Genomic DNA, 26197 nt, shown 5'->3' on the forward strand with positions numbered 1-26197 from the left:
TGACTATAGAATACAGTTATGGATGAAACATAAGGATGAAACATACAGAAGGCAAGAAACTCTGTAGTAGTCTTTCTGCATAAGTACTCCACTAATTATGGTTAACTATAAAAGGGTCTTGCAATATTTGTTTGTTAAATACCAGGGGAAATAATTATTGTATTAGAACCCTATGGCACGAGTGGCTGAATGTAAAACATGTGATTGTTTCCTGAGACACTGTGTAACGATAGTATATTTGGTAACATCACCCAAATAGTTTTGCAACATGTTGTTGTATCTTTTATACATTTTGTAATGCCAGATTCTGATACCTTCACTCACATTGAGTAGCACTTTAGTCCATAAGTAGCCCTGTTTCAGTGGGACCATATGAATAATAAAGTACTACTTTTTGTGAATGAGATTGATGAAATCTGGCCCTAAATTATCTGCTCTCTCTGCATCAAATGTGCCATTAAATAATTGACACTCTAGTAGGTAGGAGTTCTAGTGATTTATTCCATGATATGTAATAAAGACGTATCAATGTATAGCTGTCTGTTTCACGTATTTGTCTACCTTAAACCATTATAACTACCGGCAAAATGCCTCTTGATTTCAATGTGAACCAGAAAGGAAGTATAATTATAGATTAAGGCCAGATGGAACTATTGTGATCAAATGATACATGTGCATACAGGAGTGACTGCTGCTCTTATGCTGTTCAGATCATTTTGATTATATGTATGCCACTGTCTTTAAATATCCATCTAACCAAACTGCTGAAGAGATGTATTAGAAGGAGCACTGAAAAGGTTTCACAATACCTGAAGTGAATAAAAGGCTTAACCTCTTCTCTATACTTTTCCTTGTAAATTGTACAGTGATCTTAGATTGGAAAGGCAACATCACAGTGTGGAACAGGTCACTGAATTCAACAGGTTTCAGAGTAGCAGCCGTATTAGTCTGTATTCGCAAAAAGAAAAGGAGTACTTGTGGCACCTTAGAGACTAACCAATTTATTTGAGCATAAGCTTTCATGAGTGCATCCGATGAAGTGAGCTGTAGCTCACGAAAGCTCATGCTCAAATAAATTGGTTAGTCTCTAAGGTGCCACAAGTACTCCTTTTCTTTTTGTGAATTCAACACACATCTCTGGAGAAGAGTATATTATAAATTAAATAAATGCCAAAGCATATAGACAAATACTCAACTCTCTTCTCCATGTGATATAAAGGGGGCTGAAGGAACTTTAGCTGTAACCAGAACCATGAAGGCTCTTGCTTTCTAATCTAGGGGGAACACTGTCTGCCTGCTTTTCTAACTGGCACCTCAGTAGAGTCAGAAAGACAAGAGTCAGAATGCAGTAGTGGCTGGCACAGGTAGAGCCTACCATTCAGAACCTATATTTGGGGTTAGTTGTGACTTGAACTACACACCCCTGCAAGGGAGTAACAAGAGTCATAACTCCCCTTATGCTCTCTTAGGTCCAGGCATGCAGGAATAAGTGGCTGTCAGTGGGTGGGGAGTGGAGGGAAATGACAAGTGGCTTGGTTCCATCCCTCCCGCCCCCTTGCCTATTCAGCTGGACTGGCATGGGGTTTGCTATAATTTCCTTCCCTCAACAGCAAGAAAGGAGCAAGAGGAACTGTGACTCAGAGTTGTGTCTGAGTCAGTGCCTCTCTGGCTACTCCCATGGCAATGCAGCTTATATATAACTTCTTGCAGTTATATCAAAATCTAGCCTTCAAAGTCCTCTCTGAACTCACAGATAGCATTACATCTCACAGTGTCCTCCTCAGTGGGAGAAGCATTGAGTTCCTTCAGCTTCCTCAAAATGTCTCTTGAAAACTTTTACCAGTACTAGTGCTAAAACTTGTACTAGTTACTGTTAGCCACTGAAAGAAAAGGAGTACTAGCGGCACCTTAGAGACTAACCAATTTATTTGAGCATAAGCTACAGCTCACTTCATTGGATGCATTCAGTGGAAAATACAGTTAGCCACTGAAGAGACCCCCAAATCTTGGCTGCTGTAAAGTGAGCAAAGTAAACACAAGTAATACAAGGGAGAATGGGGTGTCAAATGTGTTTTGTGTGTAAGCAGATGTTATAAAATAATAATTTAGGCCCAAATTCTGCAAGCACTTATGCTCATGCTTAACTTTAAGTAAGTGGGACTACTTGTGCTTGAAGTTAAGTATGTGCATAAGTTTTTGCAGGATCAGGGCCACAGTGAACCTTGTGACTGTTCATGGTTACTTCATGTAGAGCTAAGAAGGGAAGAACCCAAGGTAGGAAATGTAGGAATCCCTTTTTATTTTAAAGTAAAAGAGTTTGTATCTGAAACCTTCCTTATCTCTCCTGCTGATCTGCTAACAGGTTTTATTTTATTTGACAAAGCAATACATTAGTTTGGGTAGCAAATCCCCAGTTTGACATCTTTACCTGGTCCTATGCCCTAAAAATGTATCCCGTTTTTAGGGCATATATTACTGTATGCAATGAGTTAATTTGACATAATGCATATTTCTGTTTATAAAGTGAACTCTAAATACCTCTCTCACCCTTGCCCAAATTCAGCAAAGCGCTTAAGTCCTACTAGCACTTCAGCACAGCAATTACATTTTCATTGGAAGGGGAAAGAATAAGTCAGCCAGTGCCAGTCCTAGTTATGATGCCTATACAATAGGACCCTGATCCTGCAAACATGAGTATATACACTTACCTTTACTAGCTTGGCTCATGTCATTGAAATCACATACTGGCGAGTTGGTGTCTTTACATTTTGGGCCATATCCAATAGCTGGAGTTTTGCGCAAAAAATGAACTGACTTCAATGAGAATTCCTCAGAGGGAATGATAGGATATAAACAGCAAGCTATCAAGTGCTTTGAGATCTGTGGATGAAGAGTGCTATATGAAAGCTAGGTATTGAGTATTACATGGTCCAATTGTATTCCTTGTACATGCCCTACCTGTTGACATTTTGCAACTGACGATTGGAGGTGGGAGGTTATTGCTTACAGTACTACTATTGAAGAAAATACATTGGCTATGGGATTGTTCTTGTAAACACAGTCAGTGTTTTGTTTCATGATCATGTGATTATCCTCAAAGAGTGTCACTCTATTGCCAAAGCTGTTCTCTTTGGTGCCCCTTATTAAAATTCTACCACCCAATCCAAGAGAGAATTGGAGTGATTTCCCTGCCTCCCATAGGGTTCACCTCTAAGCCATCCAAGGGGTTCATAAAAATAATCCTAGGACAAAAATAATTAAATCATTCCAGATCAACTGCAAGACAATTGGGGAAAACCCCAGACCCAAATAAAATGTCTGTTTTCTGTGTTTCAAATTATGTGAGAGGAGCCCTGCTATACTATCCAGGTACTCAGTATATTTTTCAGGAGCAAAGTATAAACATTGCATGCAAGTTTATATTAAATTAAAAATATAAGCTTGATTGCCAAGTGGTGCTGACTCCTTCCCTGCTTGTGAGAAAGCATTTTTGTTCAAATGGGCAGACAAATGAATAGATTCACTGGTCCATTCCGCTTCTTCCTTGCAAGTACACACTCCAATGGTAGACTGGGGATTATCACAAGAGGCCCTTGTTAAAACACTGACAGAACTTCACTGACATTTACTGAAAGTTCAGTTGGCAGCTATCACAGAGCCTGGCCATTGAAGGGGAGTCAACCTACCTGCCACAGGCTTCTGGAAGAGAGAATAGGCCAACTCAGCTACATCTGAAAAGAATTCAATCTCTAGGTGGCTGGTTGGTATCTAATTAGCTAATGAGCCTGATAAAAGGTTACCAAGGTGCTGCTGGGATAAGTTGTAGTGACTGGAAGCTGGAGAGGTGCTCCCAGGAGAACTCACCAGAGCAAGGGCTCTGGAAAGTGTGCTCTGAAGGACAGGTAACTCCTAAGCAATGGCTGGCAAGTCCAGCCTATCAGGACTGACATGTTGTACCAGAAAAGAGCTGCAGCTGTCAGATCTAAGTAGACCTCTAGCTCTGGGGAAGGGCCAGGTAGTGGCAAGATCTCTAACCCCAAGAAAGGGATCTGGGCAGAGAGAAGCCTACTGGAGTGAAGAGATGGACCTAGGTGGGAATAGTCTGTCTCAGGATATCCATCTTCCAACTATGATGCTGGGAGGAAGGCTTGCTTGTATTTTACTTTTATTTTTGATAAATAAAGTAGACCTCCCTACCCTTCAGGAAGGCTGTATTGTTCCCTATGTAAAGCCTTAGTGACCTTCTGGATGACATTGGGGGATAGGGAGCACCTACAAGGTCACATTTAGTACCCCTTACTGGCCATAGATCCAGGACATCCTTTGACAACAGCCCTGTTCTCCAATGTACATATGTTAATGTTGTACAGGTGCACATTTTATTTGAATGTATGGTACCTTTTTTGAGGGGAAGATTTTTGCTTGCTATACTTACATGAGTAGTCTGATGTAAAAGGGATGAATAAAATGAGCATGATTTTTATGCTTGTTTTTTCCATGAACCAGTTCACCTTAGGATTATAGATTTCAAGGCAAGAAGAGACCTTCAGTCTGAGCTCCATGCTTTGGTATTGGCTCTTTCTCCTTTCACAGGATGTTAGTGTGCTAGCCAAATCGCGTATCTACTGGCACTGCCTGTACAATGGTGAAACCAGCATCTGTGTTTTGCTTTATCTGACCATTTTATATCCATGAATGCATCAACATTCCTTATGAAAGCTACCTGGTACTTTGACATTAGATTAGTAAGAAGTCCATGGCCCTGCACTCACCAATGTGGTGAAAAGTACTATTGCACTGTGTGCCTTGATCATTGAATGAATGCAAATGATCATAAGTGGAAGCAACATAGCCTATAGACTTATGGAGACAGGACTGCTTCTTTGAATGCAAGACTTTGTTTTTAAATTTGATCCTTTATAGGAGTACATGACACGTACTATATTTTTAATTTTCAAGACCTTTTATGAAGGCTTGATAAGTCATTAACATTTAATATTGTCCCCATTCATCCAGATGTCTGGTTCAATATATAAAACCCCTAAAATAATTACACTGGCTGGCTGGCACAGAAACTCAGTATTTGAAATCTTACTTGTCAGACCAACATTTTCCAAGGCAATTACAAAACAATGTCATCATGAGGAGGGCTGCCTTTGAATGGGCTATAGTCCCATTCAAGTCCTCTGCAAAGAATAGCCTTTATCAAAAGGCATATGTTTTGTGATAACAGCCAAGCCATGAATGACTACTTTGTTGCAATGTATTGTGTGTATGTTTAGGAAAGGTCCCAATGCTCAAAATCTTCACAGATGGTAAGAACCCTGATGTGAGGTATTCCACCTTCTTAAAATCCAACTAGTTAAGCCATTCACTTACCACGGATGGCTTAACTTTGGTCAGCCCCAGCTAGATAAATGAGTGATTTCACACTCGCCAATCATGAAAATATCACTTCTACTCTCTTAACTGGATGCTTCTACATCTGTACTTTATGTGTGTGGGAGTATTCATCAAAAATGATGAGTTAAAGTCCAGGTTGATGAGTGTTACTCTATGCAATAAAACCTAGAAATGAGGTCTATGGGCTAGATTATGATATTTTGTCACACTGAGTAGCACCTAAATAGTCTGAGACTATTCACATCTATAAGGTTTTATTTAGTAAGAGTACTGGAATTTGGATCCTTATGGCTGCATTTTCCAAGACTACGGTAGGCAGTTGGTTAATTGCGTGTGAAGATTTCCACAGTTTCTACTTTACAAAACCTAACAGGGAAAAAAACCCACCTTTTTTATATTTTAAACTTTGTGAAATATAAATTTTGATCTTGCTCATATATAGGATTCTGCTGTGACTCTCCAGCAGGAATGAATGAAATTTAGACAAAGGAAAAGAGAACTGTCTGATATTAAGGGCATGATCCTCTAGCAGTTTATACTCACATAAATAAGAGTAGCAAGATTAGGCTCAAATATATCACAGATCTACGAAACAACATACTATACTACTACTCTAATAATATTTTCAAAATTGCCTAAACTCATATTTGCATAAAAATAAAAGTTAAAAGGGAGTAAACAATGGGTTTTAAAAATAGCCTAAAAGCATACTGACTCATTTTAAAGCCTCTCAGGATTACATTCTGTCAAGAAATGATCTAAATTCTAAAATTCCCTTGATTATACATTTACCCAACTGTGTCTTTCCACTCCATCATGTCCGATTTCAAACTTATTCTGAGAAAAATTGTTCTTTGTTTTAGTACTGCAGTGACCATAAAAGCCTAACCAGTTAAACCACCAAGGAAACCTGAGAAAGTGAAATTAGGAGTCTGACTACTGAAGCACTCCTTCAGTGAGAGAGAAAAAGAATCAGGTCTGTGGCCTAGTGCTATGCGTAGAAGGTAAGAGTTTGAATTCTAATACCATCTCTAGCCCCCAATACTTCTGCAGCTTTGGCTAAGCCAATTGGAGTTACATTGGCACCCTGTAATCTGCCCTGAATAAGGGGTAGACCATAGCTGCACTGCTCCAGGAGCAATGAGGCATCAAAATGACTCCATCATAATAGGGTCCTTGCGTCCCCCTTGTTCTGTGGGAGAAGTAAACTGTACCTGCCTCTTTCTTGGTGCAGCTCATTTTGGAAGCAGCGGTAGCCAGTGTATTGGGGAGAGGACAGAACCAAGGCCTGGCCTACTTGTGCAGGAGGGGGAGCAGAAGCCTAGCAGCAGCTGCTCTCACCCCCCTATAACCTACAATGCAGGTAGCCCACCTAGGGGAATGAGGGAGTTCCTTATGCACTTTACTCCCTTGCACAGGTATTCATGAGCTACAAAATGCCCTGCTTCCATTTCCCCATCTCTAACATCACTGATGAGGCTCAGTGAGTCAGGTCTTTAAAGATATGTAGGCTCCTAAAGGTGAAAGTAGGTGCTTTTGAAAATTCCACTAGGCACTTATCTGCATCTTTAGGCAACTACATTAAAAACTAGGCCCTTAGGAATGATTTTAGATGACAAGGCCTACATATTCTTAAAAAGAGGGGAAAATAAAGTTAAAAATAAAACTCTGGTGGGCACTCAACCATTAAATCCTGATCTGACTAGGCAGTTGAGCACCAGCAAGATGCATGAGGAGGGCCTCCTCACCACAGTCCTATTAAATTTTGGCCTTTCCTTGGGTAAAAGCCCAAAATGTGCTAAAGGATTTGTTTTCTTTAATGAAAGATTCATGGACAGGTTCAGCATCCATGAAGTCTGGGAAAGTTAAAGAAATAAACTATGATACAAAAAAGATTAGGACACTGAAAATCCTCCAAAAGGAGACAGATCAATATCTTCAATAATTACCCTATTAAGTGGCATTTGGCTTTGAAGATGTCAAACCACCAAAGACTTTATAGTGCTAATAGTGTCTTAATTATATTTTACTCTGATTGCTATCAGCAGGCAAGACACATTAATTTTCTCAGCACCCTGAATGCTGGGGGTGATATCCAAGAACTCACCCCAACCCCCTTAAAAGTTCTTCTGAGGTTGCAGTGTGTGGTTTCCAAAAGTTGCCTAGGCTTCTGCAGCCTGCTGGAGGGAAAAAAAACGTTAGTGACCTTTGAGAGGAATTCTCCCTGCACATGTCAGCTGCTGCCATCATTCAGGCGGGTTACTCAAACGCCCAAGGTCAGCTCACTTGCTGCAAACCTGCTTTGTTTAAGGGAGATCTGGCTTGGGATTTATTATATTTATCTATGGGTGTCATTGGCAGGGTTTTATGGATACATAAGAAGGCGCCTTCCTTTGCAGGCTACGGTTCAGCACTCTTCTTCCCCCCCCCCCCCCCCCCCGCCCCCCTTGCCTGCAGCAAAACTGGAGGAGAGCGCCTGAAATCTCCTTTGGCCTCAAAGCCTGTGGAAAGGCACTGGGAATGTTTCAAGTTTAGAAAAGAGCCACATACCCTCCGCTCTGCCGGGTCCCCTTTCTCTAAATTCTCCCATCTCAACACCGCAGACTTACTGCAGAGAGGATTGGGCAGCTCCATCCTAACCTCTCTGCATTTTCCAGGCACCCCAATTTCACCCCCTCCCGGCCACTTCGGAGTCCGACCAGAGCCTGGGATTACCACAGGAGCCCGTTCGGCAGTAGTGCGTCTCCTCCTGTAAAGGGAACGCTCCTGTCCCCACAGTCCCTGGGCAAAACACCCAGCTACAGGTGCTCCGATCTCAGATGCCTGCCAACCAACGGTGCAGAAGAGAGAGGGCTCGTATTCCACCCGACCGGCGCCGCAGGGCAGAGCCACACAACGGTTCTGTCTCGCTAGGCCGGCGGACGCCCGCAAGCCAGCAAAGCAAAGCACGGGCGCTGGTGGGGCCCCTGGGTGATGCCGGGAGCCCGAAGCTGGTCTCTGCGCTACCGTGAGCGGGAAGTGCGCCCAAGTCTTCCTCGGGCGGTTCCTCCGGCAGCTTAGGGTCCGCGTGTGCGTCGGTGAGCCCCGGATCCGGGAGAGGTTTGGACCATGTGGGAAGAGACGCTCCCCTCCGCCTGCTCCCGGCTGGATTTTCGTGCATAGTTCTGCACCCATCTGAGTCACGCGCGGGGACGGGGCGGGGGGGGGGGTTCCCACTGCCTTATGTCTCCAGCGGACGCAGTTAGCGTGAGCGGACTCGGCGCAGAGCGCTGCTATTTAAAGTCAGTGCCTCTCTCTTCGCCAGGGGGGCTCCTCACGCAGCGGCTGCAGTAGCAGCAGCGATCAATTTAAACCTCCTGTGCCGGGCAGAGGCTGCATCTGTGACTCCTTGCAAGGGGAGCAGGGTCCGCTCTTTGGTGCGTTTTAAGCTGCTCTGTTTTCCAGGGCAATTTTGGGAATTTTCTTCTCTCTCTCTCTCTCTCTTTCAAATTTGGCTGCCTTCAATTCCAGGGATCCTACTTTTATTGTTAGTGGTGGTAGTAGGATTGCTTGCAAGTGTGCTGTGTGGCAACCTGCAGTAGCGGACTGGCTTCTTGTGCCCATTGAATGAGAGCCACCCCCCCCCCCAAAAAAAAGGCAAAGAGGAAGGATCCCTTCAAGTTCAAATATTCTTTTTGGTACTAATTTGCAGCTGAGCTTTCCAGGCTTGGATAAGAAATGGATAAGGATGAGCTTGACCTTCACAGAATCCCCCCAGAGGCACCTTGGGGGCCACGTAAGTGTTTATAGCAATGGGGGAAGGGGGGATGCAAAAGGTCTTAGAGTTTGGAGCTTGGGGATGTTGTTTAAGGGAACGTCATTTTACTCTAGTCTGGTAATTCTAAAGGAAAACCAGATTATCCAAATGCTTCCCCATCAGAAGTGCCATATTAAGGAACTTACTAGCAATTTTTATTTAATACTTTAAAATTCTAGGAGTAATATCCTACTTAGCAAAGTACTGGCAAAAATAAGTCTTTATTTTCTTCTAAAACATAAAACATGATCAGTCATAGCTGCCTAAATATAGCAATTGAAAGCTCAAGTCTTACAAAGCCAATCTACCCATGAAACACTGAAAAATGCAGTATGTGGTAATGATATATAAACAAATACTATTTCAATGAATTCACATTATAAAACCGAAGACAAACAAAGAAGGATTTAAATTGAAATGTCTTTCCGTGTGTGTATAAATGAGGTGTGCAGCTAATCAGTAATGTATTTGTTAAATAAGGTAATTTGTGTATCCCACTATTAATTAATGAGTGCAAACAGACATCTATCGATTGGAGAGTGAAAGTACATTCCTTGGGTGAGAACTTACTTAACATTTAGAACCAAAGAACAGATACCTTGGATGATATGGGGCACAGGGAGAGAATTTCCTTGGTTTCCCCATAGAAATAAATCATTGCCGTGTATATGTACATCTATATGCACACACACACAAAAAATTCACTTACTTCAACAGTTGGAAAACAAATGACACTATCAATGTTTATTGAATGAAATTTTCTCCTAGTTTAGAGGCTGTTAAACTCAGAATTGAGCTGCTAAGCAGGAACATACTGTAACACTTGATTATCCAGCTGAATTGTATACAAATGAAGTAAATTTAGAATGGCAACGTTTATAAATTCCATGCTTTACAATCAAAATTCCAAATCTAACTGTGTGCTGCTAAGAATAGCACGGGGAGCCCTTTCTTCACTCCCTTTTTTTGGATTCCCATGAAGACTGTTATCCTAAAGTCTGCGTATTAAACAGCCAAATATTTAACTGGAGTTCAGCCCATTTCTAAAAGTAACACTGTATGCTCATCAAATCTCAGACTAGCCAGAGTGTCTCAGGATAAAAAAGAAAAAAAACTTGTGGAAATAAACCTGACAGAAAACAGCTGGGTTTTATATCAAAATATTGCTCTTCCGCTGTCCATTAATTGCCCCCATGTTAACATATTTATAGTAGAAGAAGAGGTATAACTTCTTCATTTCAAAGTTGAACATGAAGGGGCACTCTGGAGGGAAAAAAAGCAGGAAAAACAGGGGAAGCTAAAGTGTTATTAAAGTACATCAAGAGTGAAATCAATATGAGGACCGATTAGTACTAAAAAAAAATACTATTTCTCATGAGGCAGGCAGCTATTTATCATAAGGCAATCAAAGTGATGGCCAAAAGAGCTCTGAGAAATTATAAATAATACTTTAGTGACATTCTCCATTTAATTTACTGATTCACCCATTAGCAGCATGAACTGAATGTACCCAATCCCATCAATATGAGCAGGGAACAATTTTTGGTCTCCCAAATACATCATTGCATTTCTATTGACAAGCCATCCAAAACGCTTCTTTTGAATGTTTATAAAAGTATAAGCCATCTAACTACACTGCAGAGCTGTAGATTGTCAGTTTACCTTGGGAACCTTTGCTCCCACTGAAAAATGATGTAGGACCTATTCCTGAAGTCTCTACTTGGTCCTTACTCAAGCAAAACTTCCACTGACTGTGGTTGCAATTTAGCCTGGAGTAAGGATTGAGGGACATGTTTTTAAAAAAACAGAAGAGAATGGGTAAACAAGAAAAAATCTGCAAAAATTGGTTGACTTATGCGAGACTATAGTCGAGCCTAAGTGTCATCAGTGCCCCTCTGCCACTGACTCATCAGAAGCCCCCTCCAGGAATTTTGGGCTTCATTGGTATCATGAAGGGGAAAGATCAAAGGGGATGAGTGTCCTCTGCTGTGTCATGGCCTCCCAAACGCCTAGGCATGTGATAGTGCGCGGCATTGCTAACAGGTTTCAGCATTCTCCTATGCTGTGGAGTTGCAAGTAGAGGTAGTGCTGGGGCTCCCTCTATAAAGGAGGCATGGGCAACATAGTGTCTGAAGGAACCATGCTGGCATGGGCAACATAGTGTCTGAAGGAACCATGCTGGCATAGGTAAGATGATACCTTGGGGAGCAGTTTGGTGGCAATGGGCATGAGGCTCAGTATATCTTTAGGACTGGAAGATGAGGTCTCCTGCAGAACTAGAATGGAAGCAAATCCCCACTTCCAAGTGAAGTTTAAACCTTCAACCCCTTCTTCCCCTCCCCCTTCCACCTGGGGTGAAATCTTGACCCTACTAAAGTCAATGGGAGTTTTGCCAGGGTTTCACCCCATACCCATTTCCCTCGCTCTCCCTCTAGAAGAGATTATTCAGCTCTGAATTGGAACTTCTAGAGCAGACCTATAGGTTTATTGTTTTTATTACATTTCTTCCCTTGATAACAACACTTGAGCTATTTCCACTACCAGTTAAAGTGATGAATTATCTCCAGCTAATAATTAATCAGTAGTGATAAGTGACTAACTAATAACCACTTTGATTTAATTAGACTTTCTCTTCCAGCTCTGCAGTCATTCATCTCATTAACTTTGTTTTAATTTGAAATAACTTATTCATTTATGGAGATGGGTACACGTTCAGCCTGAGCACCTCCAGCAGGTAGTTTTGATTCAGTGACAGTTCTTGCGGTCTGCAGCCAGATGTCTCACTCTGCTGAATAACTTGCGGTACAATATGTCTAGTCCTCCATAAGCCTGGCAGGCAGCAGAACAGTTCACCAGTCACTGCAAGGGGTTATGGAGAAAGTGAGTATCAGGAAATAAGTGACACAGCAGAGCTGGTAATGGGGTTAAGACCCAGCATGTTTACCACAACCAGAAGCTGCTATAGCTATGGTCTGTTACGCAACTGTAGTTATGAAATATGGAAGAAGGCTAGCCTGCCAAAACAGAAGGCAGAAGAGTCACCCTGGGAAGTGGGAGCATTTGTTGGCACCAAGAGGGGAAAAAATGTCCCTTTTAAATTGTATTATACCCCCTGGATTCTGATGAGAAAAGGAAATGCTGGGGACTCACTGTGAGTGAGGAGAGAGACTGTATTCAATCACTTTTCTTGGGGAATCTTAGCAGACATTGCAGATTTCAGGGCCTCATCCTGGTGCTGAATGCCCTCATCTCCCATTGGCTTCAAAGCACTGAGCACTTCTCAGGAACTGCTCAGCACCTTGGAATGACTGAGACTTTGGCAAGCTGCTTTCTGGTGCATTTATGGCAGCCTTCTTCACACATGGTTAGAGTAAACCCCAAAAGTAAATACAAGAGAGGCATTTAGCTCTAATTCATCCACCATCAGTAGGGGTATTTACCATACATTCTAAAAACAAAGCTAAGTATAACTCAAAAGCTTTTACAGCCTCATAATGTATATTCTGAGGTCTGAATCCTGTATGGTGCTGTGTATGCTGAAATCAATGAGAGATGAGGGTGTTGAGGAACTGTCTGGATTGGGCCTATATTGAATACATGGAATTGACCTCATACAAGGTGACAAAGCATTTCAAGAACTGTAGTCTTCAGAGTTCCATTTCATATGCAGTCACAGTTATTTTGTAGGTAAATAATAATCTATTATTTATTTTGACTCCAAGGGCATAAGCAGGCATATGTCACAATTTGTTTTTTTTTCCCCCTTGTGATAATGGCTAGGGTCATGACAATATACCTCTGGATATATAATATCTAACTGGATCTGCTTGGCTAGTGACCATATTATGTGAAATTGGTCTGCATACCGTAGGAGATTCCAGTAATAGCATGGATGGGAACAAGAGGAAAATGTGTATATGCAAATTTAAAATGATGAGCCCCAACCATGTTTGCCATAAACATTCTGCCTTTATAATTGGATCCTACAATCCACATGCAGGCAGCACTTACTTTGACTTTAAGAGTGGTTATATGCATGAAAGCATTGTATCTCCATCACTTGTAGAACACCTGTCACACTGACACCTTCAATACCCTAGTCATACTATTAAAAAGGCAGTCCTGTGCCAGCTGTTATACCAATGTGTTCTCTGAGAAATTCCTGCTATTTTTGGTTCTAAGTATAGGAAAATATTGCAATGTCTTAGCTGCTACTCTGAGATAATTTAAATAAAGGTAAGCTTTTTAACAGCAATCAAAATAGGTGGCTTGTAAGTTAGAGCCCTCTCATGCAAACTCTTATTCATGCAAATGGTCCTTGTAATATTTATACTCTGGGATTGTTAGTGCTGGTTAGGACTACTCGCATGTATATGGGTTTGCAGGTTCTAAGCCCTTAGAGTGCAACTCCCCAAGATGGAATTTGTCGCTTTTTAAATAATCTTTAAAGTTCCATAGATAGATAGATAGCTATCTTTACAGAGAATATCGCTGCTTTTTTTTTTTTAAGAGGTTACAAGGGAACTTGTACAACATTTTTCTCCTAGGTCAGTTGCACAGCATAGATGCTTATTGGTCATATTATAATCCTGATACTAAGCCTTTTTACAGCACATTTCAAATTGCTTTACAAACATTTAAGGTATCATGTCAGCATCCTGTGAGGCTGGAAAATATTATCTCCATTTTACAGAAGGAAGGATTCAGGCAGAGAAATTCAGTGACTTAACTTTGGCTATAGAGCAAATTAGTTTGAGAACTGAGTTTAAAACTCAGGTGTTTCTGGATGCCAGGCCTGTGACCATTCCTGTCTGTACGCCAGGAAACTTGATCAGTATGCACCAGTATGTGCAAAATTCTCTCTCCTGTCCACACTACAGATATTTATTGCCTGTTCTGCACTCACTGATGTCAGTTGAAGTTCTGCTCATAGAACAAGCTCAGAATATGGTATAGAAATCTGCATGGCTGATGAGATCAAATAGCAAAATTCTGTCCAAGGAGAAGAGATTAAACTAATTTTAAAAGCACCCAGTTAATAATGACAGGAAAGGAAACGCATGGACAACTATTAAATTCACAAATACAAAATTCAGAACATGTTGCCTTGTATTAGGTAAATCACACAACCACTGTTCTGAGCCGGCTATCCTGAGCAGATACTTACTTAACGTTGGCCTTTTGATGCTGCTGAAGTAAGGATGAAAGACTTTTAGACTCTTGTCTTCACTGTATCCCTAAATATAAATAGCTTGCTCTAAAATATAATTTATCCATGCCACCTTTTTCCATTGCTTTTATTTTTGGGGCAGTTTTACAGTTTACTTCAGTGGGATAAGATAGGGCCTTATTTAGGACTCTCAGGATTTGACTCCTTAACTTCAGTGGGGTTTGAAAGTGTTCAGCTCCTTACAGGATCTGGGCCTGCTTAGTGTGATCAATAACAGGAAGAAATTTATTCATTTATGTCTAGTCTGTCATATTGTTATATTATCTCTTCAAAATCTTGTTTCCCATCCCCTATATGTTTGTGTATAGTGACTGATTTTTAAACTTTTTTTTTTTCTGGACTGGCATGTAGAAATTCAAAGAACTTTGTGCCAACCTAGGGGGAAAATTATTGCAATATACAAAAGAAGGAAGTGTTTGTGCCAAAAGTCACTAAATTGACCCAAACTGATTTGTGGTACTGATGTCTTAAAAGGGAATTCTTCACGTGCATCTGTGTGCATACACTTTTCCACCCCTATTCTAGCACCAGAGCCACTGCAGGAAAAATTTCAGGGAGAGCAGCAGACCTAGTGGGTGTGTTTCACTGACTTGTGTGCATATGCTCCCTGACTTGATAGTGGCAGTGTATGCACGTGTACGTACACACACACACACACACACACAGTGTTATGAGTAGGAACAATCTGTTCATTGGGTTGCTGAGAGATGAACATTCAGGCATCCATTAAAACTGCTTTCTTGAACATGAGTATGGGCCCATTTGGTGGTTATGTGTGTGAGGGAGCTGAATAAGGCCATGTGTCCTCTGCTCTAATATTCAAGTGTGCACACTGCCAATATCAATTGAAGATGTGTATTGAATGGTTTGGGAAATCAGATGTGGCAGCAGTGAGAGGATAAGACTGAACAGACTATGTCAAAGCAAGCTCTGTCATGTACAGTGAAGCCCTGGTATAGTTCTACTTACTGGTAGAAATTATTACATTGCTGTATATATCTTGTGTTCACTGGCACAGAGTCTGAACCTGGTCTAAAGATGAAAAATGGTTCTCTATATGTAATATGCATTTCAGCATGTGGTCAGGCAAACCTCGTGCAGATGCTGGTATCTGAGTGCATATTGTGAATGTTCTTTTTGATGAATGACAAGTCAAGGTTTCTAAAAATAAACTAATGGTTTTTCCTTTTTTTATTTCCTGTGACTTAATATATTTTATTCAACCATATAATTACCAGGAGACTTAGTGTAACAGCTGAGTTACCAAGTTTGGATATGGAACTAAACTGTCTCACCATTTGCAGTGGGGGTAGAGGATTAGGATTAGGATCCTGGGTTTGTGATGTGTGTTGAGTATGGAAGGGGAGTGGATCCAGGGTTCTGCTTCAGGCTTCTTTCTAATACAGAATGTTCACATGTTTTATTTGTAGAATATTGGGAAATGCCCTCTCCTGTCCCTTTAGCACTGTGGAGATCGTTGGAAAGACCTTGTAAATAAATGCATCTGCACAATCAGCAAAAGAGAATCTAAGAAATCTATTAAGGTCTGTTAATTACTAAAATAATTAAGCGTGAGGGAGCTTCCAATTAACTATTCCCTCAACACCACTCCTAATACTGAGCAGGCTATAGTCCAAAATAACAATTACTTCCACTTCATTAAGTCAAGCAAAATTTTTTTTACATAATTTAAGCTTCCTAGCACATACTCTCAGTTCATCATCTTGCTGATAAGCCCATAATCTTGCATTCAAATAGGTCTGAAGATATATGCATTTCATTCAGATTTTAAGTAAGCGAAGAGTCCACCTTTTTGTGGGGATTATCTACTAAAATATCGGGATCTTCTAACCTATACAAATCATAAGTTACTATCTTGTTTCTGTGTCCTTGGAAAATATAGGGCCCAATCTAAAATATGCCTGGATGTCAATGGGGAATTGAGGGAGTACATCTCTTTAGAGGAGACTTGGAGCACTTCCCAGGATCAGGTCCATACAGTACCCTGTATATCCAGTGCAAAAGCAAACCTTATAGAGTATACTATATATCTCTCAAAAAGGTACATCTTTAGGCAGTATAATGTATGCCTGATATAAGGGCTTGTCTTATAGGATATGCTGTATGGACAATGGATGGGGAGGGCTTACTGAAGTCCACTATGCATTGTATTAATAAAAATGGAATGACCGAATTGACTAGAGACATGACTGGGTAGTAATAAAACCTCCCTTCAATATGATAGGTAGAGTTCTCAGGGCTGCTGTGTCCAGACAAGTGATTAAAGAAATTTAGACCATAACAATATACTGTACATGTTTCTAAGTGATCTCTACTCCTTGACCTTGTGTGTATTATAAGATTAAAATAAGAATTTTCTCTTTTCCCATTCCATGTATTCCTTTTCTGGGCTTATGAGATACAGGCTCTTAAATTTTTGGTACGTACAGTATGTACTATGTCTGTGCATTCTAATCCACACTACTAGCATTTCTTTATAGCCTCTGTTTGCAAATATATTTTGTATGAAAGATGGTTTCCTTTTTGTCCTTTTGGGAGCCATAACATGTTTAGCTTTATCCACACCTGTGCTTAGAATTACTGTTGCACTGTTTGCTGAAAACTAGAATTTCTGTTAATGTCAGTATATAGGGTCTTGTGAAAGGCATCCAAATCATAGATTCTGAATGTCTAGATGATGAAATGAAATAAAAGTTTGAAAGTTGGACCAGGGGGAAAAAAAGTTAGTTTTATCTTTGGATCCATGCTTGTGTCTTCCATTTTCTTCAATGAAAGACACCTATAAACACTGGCAGAATTAAGCCCTAATCATTTTAATTCAGTGTATTGGGATTGCAGGTTTCCAGGGACGTGGAATTCAATGATCTAAAAGTAGAATCTTATTAGTAGGTGACCTGAATTCTGTCTGAACAGTTTTCTAGGTCCTCTGCTGATCACAGGGAAGCAGATTTGAAATATTATTTCACCTTTACAGTCATTATCAATAATGATATTTGGCAGGCAGTTGAGCCTGGGCTAAAATGCATTTCAGAATGAAAGCTCAGTTTAAGGCATGCCTTGGAGACTGACTTAAACCAAACAACAAAGACAAGAAATTCAGTATTATAACTGAAACCCTGAGAAAGGTTCAGCTATTGTGCCATGGTGTTGTACAGGAGATTCAGGCTTTCCAAACACAGAAATGTATTACATATCTGAGCTATAGTACCTAAGGACATTCTCATACTCAGTAAATTCTCTTTTAAGGTGGGTGAGGAGGCTAGATTGAGGTCCAAGGATTAAACACTGATATGTAACATTAATCTGAATAATCCTGTTGAGGTGGGTTTATAATGGAATAAATCTTTTGTACTTCTATAGCACCTTCCAACTGCAGATATCAAAGAACAAACCATAATGAGCTTGCAATGGGGTTGCACAGATGTACCTGAGGGCATGATTTGGAGAAAATAGGTGTCGCACAGGTCTTACTGAGAGTATGATTTGGCTTGCCAACCCTTTATTACGCATGATTATGATGAGGAGAGGACTTGACTTTCGGATTTGAATTTGTTGGGCTGGCAGTTGAGGGCAAAACCTTTTTCCTTCCAACCTGAGTAAATTTGAAATGGAGTCAATGAGAGATAATAAAACATGGAACTACATAGTGGCATTTTTGCAAAGTAGGCTGCTGCAAATTGCAGTGGAGGAGACCAAAACAGCATATTTCTGCTCTGAATCAGGGGAGTGCAATGATCGTGTTAAGCCATCTTTGCAACCCCACTTCTGAGCTGCTCCAGGTGTTCCTCAGCTACAGCTCAGGATCTGGGCCTAAAGTTACCATGCTACACTCATTAGTTTGGCTGTCTGCTTCAAAGAGATCATTGGCTGATCAGCACATTTAGAAAATATGGCTTCATTTTAGGTCCATATTAGTTTCCTCTCAGAGCAAATATGGTCTCAAACTAGGGTTACGATAATAACTGATAATAATGCTAACATCAACTGGAAGAAAAACTGTGCCTTAAAAATACCATTTCAAATGATCATGTAAAAAGTATTTTTTCTTCATGCTGGTCCAGTAAATAAGTTTATGATAGACGTATGAATCTTCAAAAAGGGAGAAAAAAATCACTGCCAGAATATAAATGATTCGTTGGATGACAGAAAGCAGAACCTCTACAGCCTGCCAATGGAAAAGCAGAACCCTTTTTCACACTGTAGACTTTTAAAATTTTATAATAATACCTGCTGCATGAATATAAGCCTTCCACGTTAGTTGTTTTTAAATGGTAGGTACATTAATTTCATTTTAATCTTTCTCCTTTCAGCAGCTTGCTAATAATCCTTCTGCTAAAGAAGCTAGGCTCTTGTTTCCAAAATATAATTTTTTTTTACTTTTCTATTAAAATGAATGAAGCCTCTTTTTTGAGTCAGTTTCTCTGTCTTGCAATGTATTTTTCCAGAATAGTTTATCTAAGGCTAGTCTTGAAAGTTTTTGAGTCTAATCAGGCAAAGCACTTAAGCAAGTGCTTTAATTTTAAGCATGTGAGTAGTCCCAATGATCACTTTTGGTGAAAAACAAGGTGGTCAAGTGGCTGAAGGCCTGATCTGCAGATGCTAAGCAGCCTCCATTTATAACCACCTTCAGTTAGGGTTGCCAATCCTCCAGGATTGTCCTGGAGTTTCCAGGAATTAAAGATTAATCTTTAATTAAAGATTAATGTCATGTGATGAAACCTTCAGGAATATGTCCAACCAAAACTGGCAACCCTACTTTCAGTAAAAATTTAATTTGCATAGTACTTTCCAAGATGTTCTCAGCACCCACCACTAGCATAGCCTAAACTGAAACACAGGGACACTACTCTTTCTTTTAACTACTGAGACATATTACAAGTTAGAGTCTGCATCCCTTTCTCAGGAATATTTTTAATTATGTCAGTGCGTGTTTAGTCTGAGTAAGAAGTGTGGGATCAGTCCACTCTTCCTTAAAGACCCAATCCTGTGAGGTGCTGAGCATCCTGGATTCCAGTTAAATTACAAAGGAGCCTGTTCTACCTCCAATTTAAGACAGTGAGAGTTTTGCCATTGACTTCACTTCTGGAGCAGAAACACAGGTCTAATTGGAGTTAAAAGTCCACTAACTCACAGGATCTAGCACTAAATCTTTATAGCAATGTCCAGTCAAAGCAGTCCTGGAGGGCCAGATACTGGTTTTGGTATGTTCACATAATTCACCTGAAAGCAGTAAAGATCTAGTCATGCAACTGGCTCTCTCCAGACAGACCCCAACACATAGTAAAGTCTGGGGCCCAGAACTGCCCATGCAGAATCAACTGCAGAATTTAAGCTTGGAAGTTTTTGCAGGTTGGAAAAAACACAGATCTATTTAAACGTCTATTAAAAATAATAGTTAAAACAAATGCATTCTGTGTATAAACTGCCTGTGGCTCAATACTAATCAACTGAAGAATATTCAAATTGAAAAATAATCAGTTCTCCTAGTCATACTTTTTCAGAGGGGTGACACATCCAAACACATTGAGGTTCAGTTTCAGCTCAAAACACTGGACAAATTTCAGCCCTTACCAAATGTAATCCCCTTGCCCTTTTGTTTCTCAGCGGATTTTGGAACAGAATGTTTACATCTTGCCTCCTCTCTGTGTGGCTGCTTCTATTATTACTGTCTTTTTTAGGAATAGGGTTTAAGACATAAAAAAGATGAAAATACAGGAGATAAAACAGAGACAGAAGTGGAGGGGGAAGGAGACACTTTAAAATAAACTCTGCGCTGGAAGTTTGCATTCTGTCCGGAACCTGAATTAGTTTTGGAGCAGCCTCATTATTTTTAATATCTATTTCCCCACTTGACTCTTCTGTCAGCTTTTTCCTTATTTATCATCTAAGTGACCCCTGAGGGGACACTTGTGAAAGAAATCTAATCTGTAGTGAAGGACAAAAATGCAGCTTTTGTTAAACTGCAAATGACTTGATAAGTTGGCAAAACCAAACATTTTTGAATTCCCATAAGAATTTGAAAATACATCTGGTTCTTCTTCCCCCCCAAATAATGCTGCATTGTTGTGGGGATAGGGAAGATGGAAGCAAAAAGGATGGGGTGGGGAGATATTGTCCCAGTAAAACTCAGGTTGAGCCAATTTTTGGGTGGTTGCCACCTCTTTCCACTTCCGGTGGTTGAGCAAATGCAGATAGGTTTGTAGCAGTCTAAGGGGCGGGGGCTAGGGGGGAACAGTTTCTCCCACTGGTTCACATGAACTGCTCTGAACTGGAACAGATGTGGATGTACAGAACTATCTGCTTACAGCAACCATTCCATTTATAACTGCAATTTTCTATTCAGGTCTTTATCATTTTAACTTATTTTGTGCTTCCACATTCTGTTCCAAAAACCACATAATAAAATAGCCCCAATTGGGTGGGTTTTCAACGTGCATTCAAAACTGTTGGAAATGTTATTCTTTGCATGACTTTACAAGAGCAAGACTTTTCTGTTCAATGCTTTATTGGTAATAGTGATAGTCTGAGGCAGTTTTCATTTTGGGTCTGGAGCCTGTGTAAGTTGGGTTCAGAATGCTGGCTCAGGATCAAACTAGGGCTACTCTGGCTTCAGATTCAAGAGTGCTAAAAGCTCACAAAATGTTCCTTACAATATTTAATCTCAAACTGGTCCTTTCATAAAACATATCTTTTAGGGGCCAATGTTCAAACTAGATGTAGAAAATAGATCCCTTCTTGGTTTGGATGAAAAACCTAACCAGATCAGTAATGACCAATTCAGATCCAGGGATTCAAATCCAGTTCCCCTGAAATTCAGGCCTCTGTGTGGATGGTGGTTCAGATTAGCTCCTACATTGTTAAACTCTTCATTAATAAAATTCAGCATTGAATGCTTTCCATTCCATCTTACATAAGAACACAAGAATGGCCATAGTGGGTAAGACCAGTAGTCCATCTAGCCCCATATCCTGTCTTCTGACAGTGGACGGTGCAAGATGCTTTAGAAGGAGTGAACAGAACAAGGCAATTTATCAAGTGATCCGTCCCCTGTTATCCAGTCCCAGCTTCTAGTAGTTAGTGGCCTAGGGACATCTATATCATGAGGATGTCTCTTTGACCATCTTGGCTAATAGTCATTTTGGACCTATCTGCCATGAACGTATGTAATTATTTGTTAACAGAGTTATATTTTTGGCCTTCACAACATCCTCTGGCAATGAGTTCCACAGGTTGGCTGTGCACCCTGTGAAGAAGCAGTTTATGTTTGTTTTAAACCTGCTGCTTGTTAATTTCATTGTGTGACCCCTGGGTTTGTGTATTATCTGAAGGAGTAAATGACATTTTTTCTCCACACCATTCATGATTTTATAGACTTCTATCATATTCCCCCCCCTCCCCCCCCGAGTCATCTCTTTTCTAAGCTGAATACTCCAAGTCTTTTTACTCTTTCCTCATATGGAAGCTGTTCCTTACCCCTAATCATTTTTGTTGCCCTTCTCTGCTTTTTTCCAATTCTAATATATTTTTTTTGAGATGGGGTGACCAGAACTGCACACAGTATTCAAGTTGTGGGTGTACCAGGATTCTATATAGCAACATTATATTTTCTGTCTTCTCTATTCCTTTCCTAACATTCTGTTAGCTTTTTTGCTGATGCTGAACAATGAGGAGATGTTTTCAGAGATCTATCCAGGATGATTCCAAGATCTTTCTTGAGTGGTAGCAGCTAATTTAGAGCCCATCATTTTGTATGTATAGTTGGATTATGTTTTCCAACATGCACTGCGTTTATTAGCATTGACTTTCATCTGCCATTTTCTTGCCCAGTCACCCAGTTTTGTGAGATCCCTTTGAAACTCTTCAGAGTATGCTTTGGAGTTAACTATCTTGAGTAATTGTGTATTATCTGCAAACTTTGCCACCTCACTGTTTACCCCTTTTTCCAGATCATGTATGAATATGTTGAACATCTCTGGTCCCAGTACAGATCCTTGGGGAACCCTGATATTTACCTCTCTCTGCTGTGAAAGTCCATTTATTCCTACCCTTTGTTTCCTATCTTTTAACCAGTTACTAATTCATGAGAGTACTTTCCCTCTTATCCCATGACTCTTTAAGTTGCATAAAAGCCTTTGGTGAGGGACCTTGTCAAAGGCTTTCTGAAAGTCCAAGTACACTATATCAACTGAATCACCCTTGTCTACATGTTTATTTGACACCCCCGCCCCCAAAGAATTCTGATAGATTGGTGAGGCATGATTTCCCTTTACAAAAGCTGTGTTGACTCTTCCCCCAACGTATTGTGTTTATCTATGTGTCTGATCATTCTGTTCTTTGCTATAGTTTCAACCAATTTGCCTGGTACTGAATTTAGGCTTACTAGGCTATAATTGCCAGTATCACCTCTGGAACCTTTTAAAAAATTGGCGTTACATTAGCTATCCTCCAGTCATCTGGTACAGAGGCTGGTTTAAGTGATAGGTTACATACCAAAGTTAGTAGTTCTGCAATTTCATATTTGAGATCCTTCAGAACTTTTAGGTGAATACCATCTGGTATTTATCAACTTGTTCCAAAACACTGACACCTCAATTTGGGACAGTTCCTCACATTTGCCACCTAAAAAGAATGGCCCAGGTGTGGGAATCTCCCTCTCATCGTCACAATTAAGTCTCATAACATTTCAGTGTAGTACGTAGTTAAATGTTCTGACTCCTGCTGACTGAGCTGCAAAGAGGTTAAGGGACATGCCCACAGTTGCAGAAGGAATCAGTGGTAATGTTGGCTTTAGAATACAGAAGTTACTTACCCCCAGTCCTGTGCTCAGTATACCAGACCACACTGCCTTTATTACAAAATTACTTTAGTGGTCAATTTTTTCAGAATGACTTTGTTTGTTTGAGTATCAGGGGACTGTGCTTGTCAAATTTGTTTTAGCTCTCCACTTTCAGCCTTAATACAGCAAACAAATTCCCCCTAAGTTCAGAGACCGATGTCTCTGAGGTGTCTGGCTATAGGAAAGGTGCTCTCATAATAAAAGTTATCACCCCCTGGGATTCAGGCTAGGGTCATGCTTTCAAAGCTGTCCATTTGAAGTGAGAGGTTTTTTGCTTCCCGTATTATGGTATTGACTAATATGCACTTATGGGAATCCTTATGCATGCTGTATTCTCATACTATTCAGTGGGAGTTTGGTATAGTAAAGAACTGCGGGATCAGATAGCAGGTTGGCAAGTTTTGATGAAAAGGAAGAAGGAGCACCTCCCTTTCATATGCTGACATTTTGTTTGTACAGAAGGAAGTTCTGTAGTCCATTTAAATCCCATCTGCCCAATGTATGTAGCTTGCTATATTTTTATTTTACTTATTTTAATTCCCATTAGGAGTTTTGCATGACAAGAAGCCACAGGAGTTCAGCTTTAAGTGCTTTTCTAATGCCTTTGAATATGTTCATGATTACATCGTCTGTTGATGCCACTAGAAGAGTCCTTGTTTAGCCCCTGAATTGAAAGATTTTCCTCCTAAATAACTGTACTTTCCCTGCACCATCCATTCTAAGCTTTCACACTTGCTAGATATGCGTGTAACCTATGAAATTCAGGTGCAGGGTGGTGTGCAGATTTCAAACATTTCCAAAGTTGAGGAAGCTTGGATTTGGAATTCAAGTTTCATATATTACATAGACATAGGATCTAACTGCAAAATTCAGGTCAAGGCTTAGCTCTGGATATCCAAAGTTCATTGGTGTTTGGACTGGGGCCATCTCTAGTTTGTTCATTCTTTTTCTTGAGCCTGTTACCCTGAATTGTTCTGTCCCCTCTACAATTTGTGATTTATAATTGCCTGATAAAATATTGTCAAGTTCTAGCTTTTATTTAAAGAATATCTAATGTAGGCAACTTAGTATACAATTGTTTGATGGGTCAATTCCACCTTTGTTTGCATTAGCCGGTCCCTGTTGACTTTATCCTTTAAGCAGAAGTAATCTTAGGTAGTCTGGTTTTAGTCTATGACTTTGCTATTTTGTGTTCAGAGTAAACAAAGGCTATAACCCCAAGTGGGTAGAATTACATGGGGGAAAGGAGTGTTCTTTCCTTCAACAAATAAATCAGCTCCTTCTACAATGCAAGAGTATATACCAGTGTAACAGGGTGTGTATAGTAAGCATAAGCAGACATACTAATAGAGGGGAAATCTCTGACAAGTTTTACGTATGTCCCCTGTTCAAGTGAAGTCTTTTAGCAGACAGGTCTGTCACATTTATTCCCTAATAACTTTTGACAATAGGCAGACATTACCACAGAGTTTATTTTAAGGAAGATTGTTTAATTCTGCATCTTGGGTTTTTTTCTGGTTACTTTTCCTTTTTTTTTTTTCATACAAAGAATCTGGTCATTTATTGAGTTTGAGGTATGGTTATATTTGGGAAGGAAGCAATAGACACAGAGAACTGCTGGACTATATCTGAGGTGTCTGGCTATAGGAAAGGTGCTCTTAGCTCCCATGATTTCTGCAGACATAATTCCCACTGAAGTGAATGGGAGCTTTGTATACTCCAGTGACTGTAGAATCTGAAGCTGTATCCAGGAATGATTTTATATTCCTGAGTTATCTGTTGGTCAGCGGGCAGGGAAAGTAAGACACAATTTTCTTGTACAAGGGAGGAATAGAGTGTTGGTTAGAACCAAGCATCCCTACAAGAGCTCCAATTCACCTTGTTTGCAATGCTCTTACAGTTGCAATCCCCAGACTCTTCTGAGCAGAGATTGAAAATTATGTGGAAATATGCCAAACTGTGTGTCAGAACAGGCCACTTTGTTCTTTGGAGCAAAGGAAATTGAAGCTAGGTTTCCAAAGAGAGATGCTAATCCATTTTGTGTCTTAGCACTGTAAACCTGGGTCTGTGGGACCTGGGCTTGTGGACTTGGTGTTTCCAAGTCCATGCTGGAGTGTCCATATGGCATTGTAAACCTGGGCGTACAATTTCTGGACCTGGGTCTCACAGCTAACATGTACATACTGTATTATGCAGACCTTCTGACTCAAGTTTGCTGCTTGAGCTCATTGCACTGCAAAATGAGAGGCCTTGAACCTCAGTTAGAGGGACTCTGACCCACCCCCCCCAGCAGGGTCCTAGGACCTGAGTGCTTGCTGACCCGAGTCAGACTGATTTTGAGTGTGAATGGAAGGGGGGCTTGAGCTCAAACCTGAGTCAGAGCTCGGGTTTAGTGTGCAATGTAGAAAACAGACACAGATATTCATTGCTTTATGTCTCTACATTTACTGCTGCAGTCTCTCCACAACAGTAAACTCTAGGCTGAGCAGCTCCTGAGAGGCACTGAGTGCCCTCCACTCCCCTAGCTTCCCACGGTCAGAGGGCACCCAGATGGAACAATGAGTCAGTATTAGGCAGCTGTGCAACATGCATCTGATCTGATTAATGTATTCTGGGGAAAGCAGGGCTGCCTCACTTGGGAGAATGATCAAGGATTCAGGAACAGGAGGAAGATAAGATTTCATTTGGGAATTGCACAAAAGAGACAGTCCATCCTGAGAGGCTCAGCTGGGAAGAAGGGTCTGGGAGGCGTTTAAAGGGCTTTGGGTGGGATTACAATTTTGGTGAATCATGGTTACATTTTACAGAGTGTATAAATAGTAATACTGCAGTACAGATGTATACAACACTTTGCAGTAATAAAAATACTCCAAAGAACATATATTCTAAGGATGAACACAGAATAGTACAA

General features: G+C 40.5%; 1 protein-coding gene across 3 annotated transcripts in view; it reads left to right on the top strand.

The window, feature by feature from the left end:
- Window positions 1-8770: 8770 nt before the first annotated feature.
- The window catches only part of ANO1 (anoctamin 1), a 117166-nt gene continuing 99739 nt past the window's right edge, over window positions 8771-26197 (top strand). For 2 of the 3 annotated variants that reach the window (XM_073350657.1, XM_073350658.1), the window contains exon 1: window positions 8907-9178. In XM_073350657.1, coding sequence (XP_073206758.1) covers window positions 9121-9178 — 58 coding nt within the window. In that variant the 5' untranslated portion in view covers window positions 8907-9120. Of the gene's footprint in view, window positions 8820-8906; window positions 9179-26197 lie in introns of those variants that run through there. The other variant, XM_073350660.1, reaches the window with a different exon arrangement.

The sequence above is a fragment of the Lepidochelys kempii genome, chromosome 6 (assembly GCF_965140265.1).
Source record: "Lepidochelys kempii isolate rLepKem1 chromosome 6, rLepKem1.hap2, whole genome shotgun sequence".
NCBI lineage: Eukaryota > Metazoa > Chordata > Testudines > Cheloniidae > Lepidochelys > Lepidochelys kempii.